Source organism: Strongylocentrotus purpuratus, unplaced genomic scaffold, assembly GCF_000002235.5.
Source record: "Strongylocentrotus purpuratus isolate Spur 01 unplaced genomic scaffold, Spur_5.0 spur5_scaffold_8, whole genome shotgun sequence".
Taxonomy (NCBI): domain Eukaryota; kingdom Metazoa; phylum Echinodermata; class Echinoidea; order Camarodonta; family Strongylocentrotidae; genus Strongylocentrotus; species Strongylocentrotus purpuratus.
Genome location: NW_022145614.1, coordinates 11,407,285 through 11,421,685, shown reverse-complemented (window position 1 = coordinate 11,421,685; position 14,401 = coordinate 11,407,285). Strand labels below are relative to the sequence as shown.

The 14,401-nt window shown below is 35.5% G+C and overlaps 1 protein-coding gene across 2 annotated transcripts; it reads left to right on the top strand.

Moving 5' to 3' along the window:
* Positions 1 to 414: 414 nt before the first annotated feature.
* LOC581023 (probable tRNA N6-adenosine threonylcarbamoyltransferase) lies at positions 415 to 13,924 on the top strand. Of its 2 annotated transcripts, none has more exons than XM_781047.5 (14): positions 415 to 478; positions 1,646 to 1,805; positions 2,249 to 2,309; positions 2,863 to 2,921; positions 3,299 to 3,400; positions 5,625 to 5,698; positions 6,595 to 6,690; positions 7,489 to 7,538; positions 8,099 to 8,177; positions 8,967 to 9,032; positions 9,757 to 9,847; positions 10,614 to 10,689; positions 11,124 to 11,222; positions 12,037 to 13,924. In XM_781047.5, exons 2-14 carry the CDS (start codon positions 1,691 to 1,693, stop codon positions 12,074 to 12,076), a joined length of 1,008 nt encoding a protein of 335 aa, XP_786140.2. In that variant the 5' UTR covers positions 415 to 478; positions 1,646 to 1,690; the 3' UTR covers positions 12,077 to 13,924. The 2 variants fall into 2 exon arrangements, with proteins under 2 accessions (XP_786140.2, XP_030831743.1); XM_030975883.1 differs by having other exon boundaries at positions 426 to 478; positions 1,655 to 1,805.
* Positions 13,925 to 14,401: the final 477 nt, after the last annotated feature.

The following is a 14,401-nucleotide window of genomic DNA, read 5'->3' as shown; positions in this document are numbered from 1 at the left end:
GGGAAATATTACAAGTAAACATTTCCTAATTTCGGGATCGAGACCCCTATAAAACTATGCATGTAGCCTGCTGACTGCTGAGAATAATTTACTGACGATTGAGTACATTCCCTGCACGATTAAAACATTCAGATTCGACTATGAATAAACTATGTAAACATTTGAATCAACTTAGTGAGTTCTTCTACTTGGTCATGAATATAATTTAAAGCCGTAGTCAACTTTGCAAAACCAAATTAAGCTAATTACAATTAAGACATTGTAAACTACTTATTTGAACAGTCCAATTTCCCATGTTTGACAGCACATAAACCAAATCTAATAAATGAATGAAATAAATGAAAAGAAATGAATGATTTTTCCCCCGCTGAAGATAAATTAAGGCCTATTTTCTGCAAAATGCTCTTTGAAGACACCACATGTGTAGAGGATAGCGAGCGGACGACTAAAATTTCATTAATTATCACCCGAAGCTTGAGTGAGTACGAAATAAAGAGCCAAACTTTGGCAAAATACGAAGTGATATCTATTCTAATTGTTTGTTTATCAAATTTTATGAGACTTTTAAAGTCCTAAACTCCAATGAAAATTCAATTTTTGTTTCTCAGTCTCAGTCACCACCTTGACTTCAGTCCCACATGTCCAATATGATGATGCGATATCTTAACATTTTTTGTAAAGGCTTGTTTGCAAGATAAAACATGCGGCAGTGACTGAGTCGTAATGGTGAGACCATTATGAACTCATGCTTTAGAAACGTTTGTATCAATACCAGAGTTTCTATAATGATATGATTGACCTCTAGACCTATATTTCTTTTTTTCTTCAAAAATACAGAAATTGAGACCAAAAAATATGGTGTCTTTGACTTTCAATCAATAAATGAATGTTAAAATGCACTTTTACTTCAGAATAGAATTAGAAGCATAAAATAGATCTTGCAAAGGGAGAGAAATGACGGTGCTTAAATTGTGAGAAGAAGCATGTTCATATGTAAAAGAATGGTGGAATGAGTTCAACGTTGGTATGTGATGAAACTCTGAGAGAATATATTCTGCCCTGTGGCTGTGTCATGTGAAATGGATTTTTGCAGATGCCATCAGCTTGAATTATTTATAGCTGGTAATGACCGTCAAGCTCAAAATCCAAAAGATGCAAAACAGAGGAGTGTGGCCACTAAACCAACTCATTTTTTTTCATGAGAACAATCGTCTAAAAAATATTTTTCAGTGTTAATTTTATTGATGAAAGAACAAAGAATAGAGGGAAATAAAAATAATTTGCCTGTTAAGAGCAATGGCCCGAATTCAAAAAGGAGGTTTAAATTCAAACCATGGTTTAAACTCTCATTTACATGACCCATGGTCTAAAATTAGCGCAAGATTAAGCGCGACACAGTCAGATGTCCAATATTAGACGAGCGCAAGCCAAGGTACGCTTAATTTGCACTAATTCGGGCCAATGTGTTTTTGATGAAAAGTAATGAATAGTAAAACTAGACAGAACCTGTTTCTAACCTCTTAGGCTGCTACAAGCCCACAACTATGAGTGAATACATTATTGATTCAGACATAAAGTTCAATAGAAAGTGGTCAGAAACTCTTTACACATGATATGTTATCTCTTTTTTCCCCGAAAAATTTAGATTATTAAGGAGAATATCTAAGTGAACCATACTACTAGCTACAGGATGCCTACTGTGATTGGTTTTGAAGGCAGTGCCAACAAGCTTGGTATCGGCATAGTCAGAGATGGAGAAGTCTTATCCAATCCAAGACACACCTACATCACCCCACCTGGTGAAGGTAAGTTCCATCTTCACTACAGTGAAGGCAATCATTTTCCGTTTTCTAATCAATCTATTTGAAAACCATTTATATATTATATATATGTTGTTGTTGTTGTTTTTAATATTAATTTCTTTTTCTTTTTATCTTGAAGAGGCAGGTTTTTAAAATTATGTTCATATTTATCATCGAATCCTTTACAATATTGTTCCTTACTGATGAGAAATGTTTATCTTCTTATTTTTGATATAACTTCCCAAATTTGATCGTGTTCGATCAGCATAAAACAGTGATTTGAAATCGCACTAATCAAGAATTAATCACTGGTAGTGGAATCTTATGTTAAAGAAGAAAAGCAAAAGCAAAAACTACAATTTGTTTGCTGTTACTTTTAACATGGTTTTGTGACACTTGTGTGTTACATATTTTTTGTACATATCTTATTTACATGTTTGTTTCAGGTTTCCAGCCTAGAGACACTGCCAGACACCATCAGCAGCATATCATGTCTATCCTGAGAAGGTATATGATTCAAATCATTTTATTTCTCATGCAAAACATAGTACAATTAATAAATATATAACAAAAATATACAATGAAACAACAAATATAATAGTAATAGCATGAGAAAAGAGGAAATAACTAGAAGCAGAGCTTGTTGAAGTATTAGTTCCTCAGATGCTGTTTGAAAATATATCACTACTCCTGATAAAAGAGGAGTTGTGTTTATCACCATCACTGAAGCAACTGTCATTATATTTTGTTTGCATTTGACATTTATAAAAAAACCCTCGTGTCGTGAGATCATACAATTTTTGTTGGTCATAAATATAAAAACGAACTTACAAGAACAAAATATGAAATCAGACAAGAGTGTATCCAGCTTCAATTTATATTCTTTCTAAAGACTTTGGAAATACACTGCATTAGACAGTTTTAGAATAAGAAAGAACATAGACCTTCATATAATAATTGATATTATATATACTTTCTTCAAGCTTAAATGCTACATGTATGTTCTAACTTAGTTATTTGTCATCCTTTTACTACTCTTGATAATCATTTCTATTTCTAGGGCTTTGGATGAAGCTAAGCTAACTCCAAAAGATATAGACTGCGTTTGCTATACAAAAGGTAAGAATTATCCCTTTCTTATTATTTACTTATGTACCATATTAGAACAAAATGAATTTGTTACCGGTATATATTCTACATAGGTGAAATAATGATGGAATTCTAGTTTTTAAGCCAAGAATATGAACATACCATTAAACCTGCTTTGGTAGCTTGTTAGTCTAATACCCAAACAAAACCATCTGAATAAAATAGATCATTGAAAGTTAAAGTCAATAAATAAATAGTTATTATATTCATACCATTTAAGACCAACTACTTAATACTCTTTATGAAGCTAATTAGGTTAAGTACAAAATATTGTCTAATTTGGTAATAAGATTTATTTCATGAAGCTGGTTTTCTTTGATTTATTTTTTTGTTTACTGCCCTCACAGGTCCAGGGATGGCTGCTCCTCTGCTTTCGGTTGCAGTGGTAGCACGGACAGTGGCCCAGCTGTGGGATGTACCCATTATAGGAGTCAATCATTGTATAGGACGTATCCTTTGATTATAATAATAATAATGATAATAACTTCTACTTATATAGTGCTTTTCATAAGAGATTTATATCAAAGTGCTTTACAGTATTGATGCAAGTAAAACTAAACAGAAAAATGACAAGAGAACAAAAGTGAAATTATCAACCATAAAAGGTTGGAAGAGAATTCCACAAATGTGGAGCAGAGCATGAAAAGGACATATCACCAAAGTATTTTGTCCAGTATTAATTTGTGATCAATGAATGCATGATAGAAATATCAGAATAGAATGACAATTTACAGGTTCTATGACACACATGCTTCAACCCTAGACCAAACAATATTCCTAATTGCAACCCTGCCCTAAGCATATATGTCTGACAAAATCATGCCTTTTGCAAATGTCACCAGAGCATGTACCAAACCTCATGATATCAAGAAACATTCCATTTAGAGATATATCATGACACCTTTATTTAAAATGACTCAATAAAATTAAAGTAAGCAGAGCTGTCAACTTTGGGAAACTGCTTGGAGGGAGATTTTTTTTTTGAGAAAATATTTAGTGTCAAATCCAGCCAGTCGCTGATTAAGCGGGAAAATTTCGCAACGACTCAGCCAGCCGCTGTTGTTACGGTTTGGCGGGAGGTTTTTTCATAAACCGGGAGATTCTACATCGTTGGCGGGAGAGCGGGAGGAAGGCGTGGTGGCGGGAGTTTCCCGCTACGAGCTTTTGGGGCGGCGGGAGAATGAGCGTGGTGGCGTTAGACTCCCTCCAAATGCGGGAGGGTTGACAGCTCTGAGTAAGAGTTAAGACCTGAAAGATGGTGCCGGTTTCTTCCTTAGGCTGCCATTCCTTTCCTAATCAGTGACCGTCGCCCTTTGTTTATGAAGAGAAAGAGCATGACTTTGTGTCTCATTGAAGTCGCATTTCTTTTCATTTTTATGCCTCCGCCACCGAAGGTGGTGCCGGAGGCATCATGTTTTCGGGTTGTCCGGCTGTACGTCCGTACGTCCGTCCCGTTTGACCGTTATCACAATATCTCAAGAACCATTTAAGATTTAAACTTAAGACTCGGGAATAGTATTTATCACCATAGGAAGACGATCTGATTAGATTTTGGAGTACGTAGGTCAAAGGTCACAGGTCACAGAGGTCAACTTATGAAATTCCTTGTATTGAGTTTGTTAGCGCGATATCTCAAGAACCATTTGAGATTTAAACTTCAAACTTAAGGATAGTATGTATCACCATAGGAAGACGATCTGATTAGATTTTGGAGCACGTATGTCAAAGGTCAAGGGTCACAGAGGTCAACTTATGAAATTCCATACATTGAGATTGTTATCATGATATCTCAAGAACCACTGGAGATTTAAACTTCAAACTTAGTGATAGTGTGTATCACTATAGGAAAACAATCTGATTACATTTTGGAGCACGTAGGTCAAAGTCAAGGGTCATAGAGGTCAACTTATGAAATTCCATACATTGAGATTGTTATCATGATATCTCAAGAAACACTGGAGATGTAAAAACTTCAAACTTAAGGATAGTATGTATCACCATAGGAAGACGATCTGATTAGATTTTGGAGCACGTAGGTCAAAGGTCAAGGGTCACAGAGGTCAACTTATGAAATTCCATACATTGAGATTGTTATCATAATATCTCAAGAACCGCTGGAGATTTAAACTTCAAACTTAATGATAGTGTGTATCACCATAGGAAGACAATCTGATTAGATTTTGGAGCACGTAGGTCAAAGGTCAAGGGTCACAGAGGTCAACTTATAAAATTCCATACATTGAGATCGTTATCGCGATATCTCAAGAACCACTGGAGAATTTTCACTTCAAACTTAATGATAGTATGTATCACCATATCATAATATCTCAAGAACCACTGGAGATTTAAACTTCAAACTTAATGATAGTGTGTATCACCATAGGAAGACAATCTGATTAGATTTTGGAGCACGTAGGTCAAAGGTCAAGGGTCACAGAGGTCAACTTATGAAATTCCATACATTGAGATTGTTATCATGATATCGCAAGAACCACTGGAGATTTAAACTCCAAACTTGTTTAAATTGCTCTATGGCGGAGGCATCATTTTCGACTGCGCGCAGTCAAAATTCCATCTAGTTAATAGTAGTACCAATAACTGTAGTAACAGTAACAGTAGTAACAGACATTCAGGTTAAAATTTCCTTGATGAAACTATCCCCTGATAAAACAGACATTGAGATGGGTAGACAGGTGACGGGTGCTCAGAATCCTACAGTGTTATATGTCAGTGGTGGCAACACGCAAGTAAGTAGTCCAGTCTCTGTTAGATACTAGTCAAAGTTAGCAGGTGTTTTGGAGGGGGAAAAAAATATGTAGCACACTGAATAATAGATATTTTTATGTTGTACGAACAATGCTTCTTCTTCATCTTTTTCGCTATAAGTACAGGCCACCGTCAGATGTATTCTCGTACTGGTGCAGGTGTATATATAGTGACTCGATAAAAAGCCTACAATTTTACAAAGAACTATGTGCAGCTGAAAAGACATCCTAGCTTAACGGAGCTGGATCTTGAGTACCTCTCTCTTAAAGCTTGGCAGAGAGGTACAGGTGCCGGCGGCCTGGGGGTAGTGAGTTTCAGAGCCTGGTGGCATCAGGAAAGAAAGTTCTTTGCAGTTCTTGTGTCCTGGCATATGGCACTTCAAGTTTCTGGTCATGGCCTCTTTGCGAAGCAGGTAGCAATAGAGTCTGAGCTGCCAGGGGGGTGAAGATCAGTGAGTTCTTAATGCAGAACATCATCGCTACCTTTGCCTGTGCTCGCTTCGCTTGCAGAGATGGCCATTGTAGTTGGTCAAGCATGGTTGGACACTGCTTGTTCTGTGATGGTCATTGCAAACAAAGCGTGCATATCTCCTTTGGGTCATCTCTAATTTCCCGATGTTGGCTTGGGTGAAGGGATCCCAGATGATGCTTCCGTATTCCATGACTGGTCTATAAAGCAAGGCTAGGTAGCAGAGCACTCTGACTTTGGAAGTCTGGAGACAAGAAATCACACATTTGAGAATAGAGTGAGTTCCCAAGAACCACCTCTAGAATTGTGAAATTATAAGACAATGGTATTTGCTGTATCAACCCTTCTTTAATATCTAGCTGAATAATTTACACATGCATGTATACTTCATCCATTTATTTGTTTAAAGGTAATAGCGTACTCTCAACAGTGCTACAGAATATTTGGTGAAACTATTGACATAGCTGTTGGGAACTGTCTGGATAGATTTGCTAGAATATTAAAGGTAAGAACTAGAAATATTAATGAAGCAACAAAAACATATTTTTATTCCCAGATTTGTATTCTCTAGTCATAATGCTCAATTTGCTCATGACATTGTTTAATTTGACACAATTCCAATATTCGCCATAGTATACCAACTTAATCGGACAAATAAATCATTACTTAGCTATAATGATTAAAAGGGCACTGCATGTATTTTGGAGCAGATTGAGAGCAACTTTTTACAAAATATTTTAAAAGATGTTTTTCTACGGACTGAAATGGAAAAAAAAAAATTATTTACCAGCTCAGAACAGTATCAGTGAACTTGACCTAGTTTAAGAGATTAAGAAGGTCATACAACTTCAAGGACAGCTTTGATTGACAGGTTGTATATTACACAGGAAATACTTTCCTGTAATTTACACTAGCAGGCGTGTAACTTACAACTCAAGAATTAGGAGACTGCAGGAATGAAGAAATCTACAGGAAATTGACATATAAACAATTTCTTGGTCAGAATTTGTAAACAAGGAGGAATGTGAAATTTACTAGTTGTAACCTGTAGATGAAATCGGTCATTGAACTGGATTACTCGCTTGTTGTGTATGGTTTATTTTAAGCGTTGTAAAAAAACAGAAAATATTCTTATATGCAGTCAAAGGTACTCAAAGTATGTGACATTTATTTTTGTTGATATTTTGAAGACAGGATTATTATTATTCATTTTTTCCTTTTTTTTTTTTTTTTTTTTAACAAAGTAATTACACATGTATTTTCAGAGCCCATCCTTAACACTTTGAATTTTTTTTTCTCACAGCTTTCTAATGATCCCAGCCCAGGGTACAACATTGAACAGATGGCCAAGAAGTAAGTGTAAAATTGTGCAACAAGCAAGTAATGCAAAGATAATGTGTTCTCTTTGAGCAATCAGATATTAACTTTCAAAGTTGTGAATGATCCCTGGTGTATACCTGAAGCAAGTAATTATCAGATGATGATTTCAACCCCGATTATTTAGAAATAACATTAACAAATTATTTTTTAATTGCAAAATAGTGTTTATCAATTAAAAAATGTGGAGGTTTTCATGCTTGCCATTTTTGAAATTAAAAAAAAACTGTATATTCTATTGTGCTTCCTTCGTGAGAGTGTTATAAGCATTTCCGGCTCAATATGTGAGATTGTTAACTTTATTTGTTGTTTATTATCCACCATTGAGGTCAATGCCATACACAATATTGTTGTAGATCTATCCTTTCATATTTAATGAGCCTTTGTTTACCAATGAATGGATTTTGAAAGAAAAAAATAGTATTAAAGTTTTCGAAATTTAACAAGTCATGCAAATGTCAACTATATACAGTGTAGTGTGCGTTTATTTCAAATCCTGAGATTTTTTTTCTTTTGTTTTCTTCCGTTTTCCCCAGAGGAGAGCAGTACATCGAGCTGCCTTATGTGGTGAAAGGCATGGATGTTTCTTTCTCTGGTCTACTGTCTTTTATTGAGGTGAGACAAGTCGAAGGTTCTCTTCAGTTATCCGCACATTTTTATGCTGTAATTACAAGTACAGTCAAACCTGTCTATAGCGACCGCCCAAGGGAAACGCAAAAAGTGGTCTTTGTAGACAGGTTCCGTTAGTACATGTTTCATTGAGAAACCATTTTCAAGAGAAACAAAAAATGTGGTCTTTGTAGACAGGTGGTCACTAGTAAAGCAGGTTTGACTGTATATATCAACCTTTTCTACGTTGACCCTCATTCCAGAAATTCAGACCTTACATGCATGTAAGGAGATACTTTTTTATTTACACAATGATCTTTTGATATACTCAAATTTGTGAAGGCAATGTGGCAGGCAGGGGAAGTGTCTGGCTTGTGGCTACGTATTGTTCTTGATTTAGAAACAGGAACTTTAGTGATGTAGGAACGTGATGTCGCAATGCCATACTCTTTTATAGAATGAGAAAGAAAGATACTCCATTGACTTTGAAAGCTTGAAGGTGATGAGATCATTAATACGGAAATCGAGGTGTCAGTGACAACACGACGTAACTCTATTTTGGCCATTTTGAGAAAAAGGTGGTTTATGTGTCACTGAGCACTCGGGCCTCAAGGAGTTAAGTCTATGTTTCACTAGCCTTTGACTTCAATGGGGTGTTGGGTGGAGTTAAGTCTTTGCGTTTCCTGGAATAGCCGCATTTTTCTGAACATTTTGATATCAAATACTAATTTTGGCAACATATGGAGTTACGTCTTTGTGTCGCTGAACCCTCGATATGATCCTTTCCGTTTGTAGGACGTGGCTCACAAGAAGCTGAAGTCTGGAAAATGCACTCCAGCGGATCTCTGCTTCTCATTACAGGTAGTTATAACTTGAGAGGGCATTTGTTCAGGCAATAGACTGTTTTACTAACTTATTCAAATTTTATGCATACTTTTTAAACAGGTTGTCCTTGACACCCTAAAAGCTTGTCCGAGGCTTGCCTGACATAGCAAGAAGTAATGCATGCAGACTGGATTCCGAGTACTGTTGTTCATTCATTAATGACAGCTTAATGGAATAACTCGTCAGTAGGCCCCAACAAAAGAAACATCCATGAATACCAGTCTATTATATACCCAATATTATTTACAGCTACTGTGGCAGTTTGATTGAATTTGAATCATTTGCCACTGGTAAATTTGAATGTTTTGAAAATCATTACACAGATCAATACACCCTAGTTGCCTATCTGCGAGCTGGCAGGGTGTATATTTTAATTAATTCTATAATTTGTGTACAAAGATATTGAATATTTATTGAATTTCAATAAATTTTAAATTATTGCCTTTTTATTTTCATTAGAGAGTACTCGACCTTAATCTCTAGCTCCAGTCATTATTATTTTATTTTATTTTTTACTCCTGTAAATACAGAGTAGTGCAAGAAATGTATGACTTGTTCATCTTACTTTTTACTAAATCAATTACTTATGCTATGCATTAGAATTTAACGAGCCAAATTTAGATCACCTTCTTTCCCAGAACCCTACATTGACATTGATCGAAGATATGTATTTCATATTGTTTCTTGGTTCCACCAACAGGAAACAATCTTTGCGATGCTGGTTGAAATTACAGAGAGAGCTATGGCTCATTGCGGCTCATCAGAAGTACTTATTGTAGGTGGTGTCGGATGTAAGTTACTAGTTTTCCATATTCATATAAAATTGCCCAAATGTCTTAAATATAATTATGGAAATATTCTATAGATAAATTCTAATGTATGGAAATGAAACCTTCCTGGATCTCATATTTTGGATTGTTTTTTACCCTCGAATGTTGGTGTGAAAAGCAAAGTTAAAAGAATATCCCTTTGTTTTATAATTACACTTTGCATTATATATTGTTTTAAAGAACTACACTTTTAATAGAGAACCTTGTTTTGTGCACCTTAAGATTATGCAATATAAATGTTTATCAGACCTATTATAAGAATCCTTTCCCTCGAGTATCAAAATCTACATTCTAGGTAGAATTTGAGTAGCAGCAGAAAAAGCAGAGAAAGATTACTGACAGTTTGAGAAAAAAATTACCCCAGGCCAACATCATAGTCACATGAATGAGCTGAATAGAGGTCATATCTTTCATAAACCTCTTTCTCTATTTTTTTGGGGAAAACTTTCACTTAAAGAAGGTTGATATCAAGGGGATATCAACGGATCGTTGTGGTGTGAGTCTGTAATCAAGCCAACAATGGAAGTTACAAACTGATTCAGCCGAGGACGCAGGTTCGAAACTTGAGTCGCGTTTCTCGGATGGTGACGTTTATGGTCTGTCCTCAGACATTAATCATATCTGATTGATACATGTCTGTAAAAACCCAATTACACATACACACGATGGTTGTCCATTTTAATATTAAAGGAATTTGTTTCTGTTCCTGATTTTCTTTATCTTCTAGGTAATATGAGGCTACAGGAGATGATGGGTAAGATGGCTGAAGAGAGAGGAGCCTCGTTGTGTGCTACTGATGATAGGTAAATCACGTAATCCATTCTTAGAAGAAAAAAAAGGACTACTGCATCTTTCACAGATTTCTCTTGAATTTGACATAGTTACACAAACCTTATAGACTGTTGAGAGCCATAGCCAAAAGGGGGGGACCCATTTCTTTTTAACATCTACGTATATTCTTACGGTTACCTTCCTTCTATATATTTTTGAGAGATAAACAGCATGCTATTACTTATTTTTTTTTAATGTCAGGTTACGAATCCAAAAGCATTGGGGGGAAAAAGTCATATTTAAGGGAGTTCAGGACTGAATAGTAGGAATAAAAGTTGAAATTACAACTTTTATTGGGGGGATGACTGTTATTTTACTCTTCCTTTTTTGAACAATCAAATGCACTATATAGGATGCTCTTTAGAGGTAGCCACTAAATATTGCTCACTTTTTGTTGTTTGCTTAGGTACTGTATTGATAATGGAGCGATGATAGCCCAGGCTGGATTAGAGATGTTCAATGCTGGTATCACTACTCCTCTAGAAGAAACATGGGTTACCCAGAGGTAAGATCATTTTCATGTGCCACATGATATACTTGGTACCGGTATTATAAAAAAATATATCATATGAGTAAGCTTATATCAGTTTAACAAGACTACTCTTCCTTTGGACATTTTGGGGTCATTAAACTTTTTCTCTCTTATTTTTGAAGTTGTGATTATCATCGAGTTTGTGAACATCTCTTTATACTGGATAACATTGTTTGATATAACAAGTTCTTTGATTTTCAGAGTGTAAATATTAATGGGAAAGGTACAAATTTGTTAAAGGTAAAGACCAGTTCTGGTCATGCGATTGCATTGTGGAAGAAACGTTTTGGAATCAATCAGAAAAGGTTGATCATCTAGCATACAAGTATTGGTGTGTACTGCAAGGTTCTGGAATCATCATAATGATAAGAAATTTGGCCCAGTCTGAGTAAAGTTACAAGCCCTGTACACAGAAAGATGTATATTGGACTACGCGACACGTGCGCGATATCTACATGTATCCGGTCCAGATAGATATAATAATTTACCAAATATATCAATTAGTAGGCGGTTTGCCTGCAAAATTTGTATCATCACGTATTAGTCAAAACATATTCTTTCACATGATTGGTAATACGAGCTTCCATTTCATTTTTTGAGAGGGGGGCATTTCCAAAACTGATCTTTACCTTTAATGTGATGAAGATTATCAAATTTGTGACGTGTGAATATCTCAAACATCACACTGTCATGTCAAGTTTTGTATTTTGTTAATTGAGAGTGAAGTTATTTTAATAGCCGATATATTATCGTTCTTTTATTATTTTTTATTTTTTTAAATCTCCAGGTATAGGACAGATGAAGTAGAGGTTGTTTGGAGAGATTGATGAACCTTTCTCACAAAGTACTCTACCCGGTACTCTCTCGGAACAGGTGTGACTTCAATGACTTGGACTTGGTTTATTTACCTTATATGAAGCAGAGAAAAGTTACCAGTCTTCTGAAGGACAGCTGGTGGACCTTTAACTATCTTAGAGGGGTGTCACAAATCTTGATGAACATACTGAACACATGTTATGTTAGACTGACTGATGCCTTTGCTTATATTTGGAATATTATATGTATTGGGGACCGTACTGAGCAAATGTGACGATGCTGACATTATGATCTGTCAGCAGGGAATGGCATCCCACAAGCACTTCTCCATTTCTGCCTCATTTACAGGTTGCCAGATGCCCAATAAAGCTTGGAAGCCATGGCTACTCCCTCCAAGAGGCACATTCTTGACAGCTCAATAGACCAATTTACTAACATATTCAAATTTATGGATGTTTCTTTCCTGGGGACCTAACAACAAGTTTTCGGATTGTCAAGAACAACATTAATTACTGATCATGAGTCAGGGAATTTCTCATACTAGTCATGATGCAAAAGTGTATAATATACCGAAATTGAGTAAAGTTGCACTCATCCATTTGTATCATGATCCCCCAATGATAATAGCTCAGGGTACCATTTATTTATTTATTTATTTATTTAATAAATTATTGATTTATTTATTCATTTGTTTCATTTAAACAGGGTAGTTTTCTCAGTATTAAAACTGTTTTGCTGAGAGGCCCAGTACAAATAAAGATTACCAATTTAACAAGTTTAAATACATATATAACACATCAAGGTTATTTGTTTGTTTGTTGTTGTTTTTTACTCCATAATATAAATATGAAGAAAAACAAATTGCCAGCTTACATAATTTAATACCAGTCCTTTCAAATCGATTAGCAAACGATGAAATCGGGAAAATGGAACACTTGTTTTGTTTGTAATAACAAAATGGAACAGACTCTGGGATTCAAAAACATTCAAATTCTAATGTGTATAGAATTGGAATGGCACAGGTCATTTCAGTGGTGCTAAACATGATGAAATACTGCCCCCCCCCCCCAACCTTTCCAATAATGCAAAGGTTTACTTTTATTGATTTGCATAATAATCATGTATGTCTTTGAGATCAAATTGTTGCAGAGCTTTAATACAGTTCGTGGGGCGAGTTCTCTTTTATGCTCAAATAAAAAAGAGATCACTATATTTGAAAGAATAAACAAGAACTTACTGTTTGAAGTTTGATCGTTATTTTATGAGAGTGTCAAGGAAGAGAAATCCGCTGTGTGCATAGACATTGTTCGTGAAACTCATGACTCACGTACAAACAAAATTTTCCTGAATCACTCTTAAACGATAGGGGAAATGCCTTCACAGCGTCTAACCCGATCAAAACGTCAAAAAAACATTTAATAAGTCAAAGTAAACTTCGTTTACTATATATACTAAAGATTTTCGATGAAAATTGAAGTATAATTTGCACCATGAAAAGTTACTTTCCATAAGCCTTTAATAGCTTGCGAAGACGACTGTGCGCATGCGCGAAGAGTGGGATCTCATGTAGTCTCTGATATGTAATATGCATGTTTATTGTGTGTACCAGTGGGAATAGGCTGTTTGCAAACTTCCGTTTCTTATACAAGAAACTTCCCTCTCCTAAAACAGATCAAATATACTTATTACTCATTCCTTTGAGTTTTCTTTTCTTTCTCTCTCTCTCTCTTAGAAACAACCCCTGCGATAATATCTCCTACTTTATAACATAATGTAAATATCTTTACTGTATATAACTTTTTTTCTATTGTATGTGGTTGGAGTCTATTTCGAAATAAACTACATTTACATGTACATTACAATCTTGGACTCGACTATTTATTTCACTGCATTTATTGTAGAGTTCAAACAAAAATCCCTTTAAAATATAAAGGAAGTGCCGGTTATGACCTGGTACTATACGTAAGGCTCCACACCACCTTTTTTGCTTGGGGTCTGGAGCAATATTTTTGGTCTGTGACTGTGTGCAACAGGACCTTTAACATATTTTTTATGGGGGGGGGGTGTGGGTTCAGAGTGAAAATCTAGGGTCACATGTGCACTGGTCTTGAGCCCTGCAGTATGCCTAGCAAAGATACTGAGAGATATTATTGCAGAATCTTGAAAGAACAACATTTGTTTAAAAGAAAGTGTTGTGTTGTGATGACTATTGTTATCAAGAGGATTTCCTCTTCCTGTTCATCTGTGGGTAACCTTACTCTCCAACTCCACTCTGTATAGGGCATCTAACCTCTTACTGGATATCCTTATCTAACACTTTCACTTAGATTGTGCAT

Coding starts and splice junctions, on each gene's coding strand:
- LOC581023 (XM_781047.5), top strand. CDS start 1,691: ATGCCTACTGTGATTGGTTTTGAAGGCAGTGCCAACAAGCTTGGTATC. Junction 6,691..7,488: donor GATTTGCTAGAATATTAAAG/GTAAGAACTAGA, acceptor TTTTTCTCACAG/CTTTCTAATGATCCCAGCCC. Junction 7,539..8,098: donor ATTGAACAGATGGCCAAGAA/GTAAGTGTAAAA, acceptor CGTTTTCCCCAG/AGGAGAGCAGTACATCGAGC.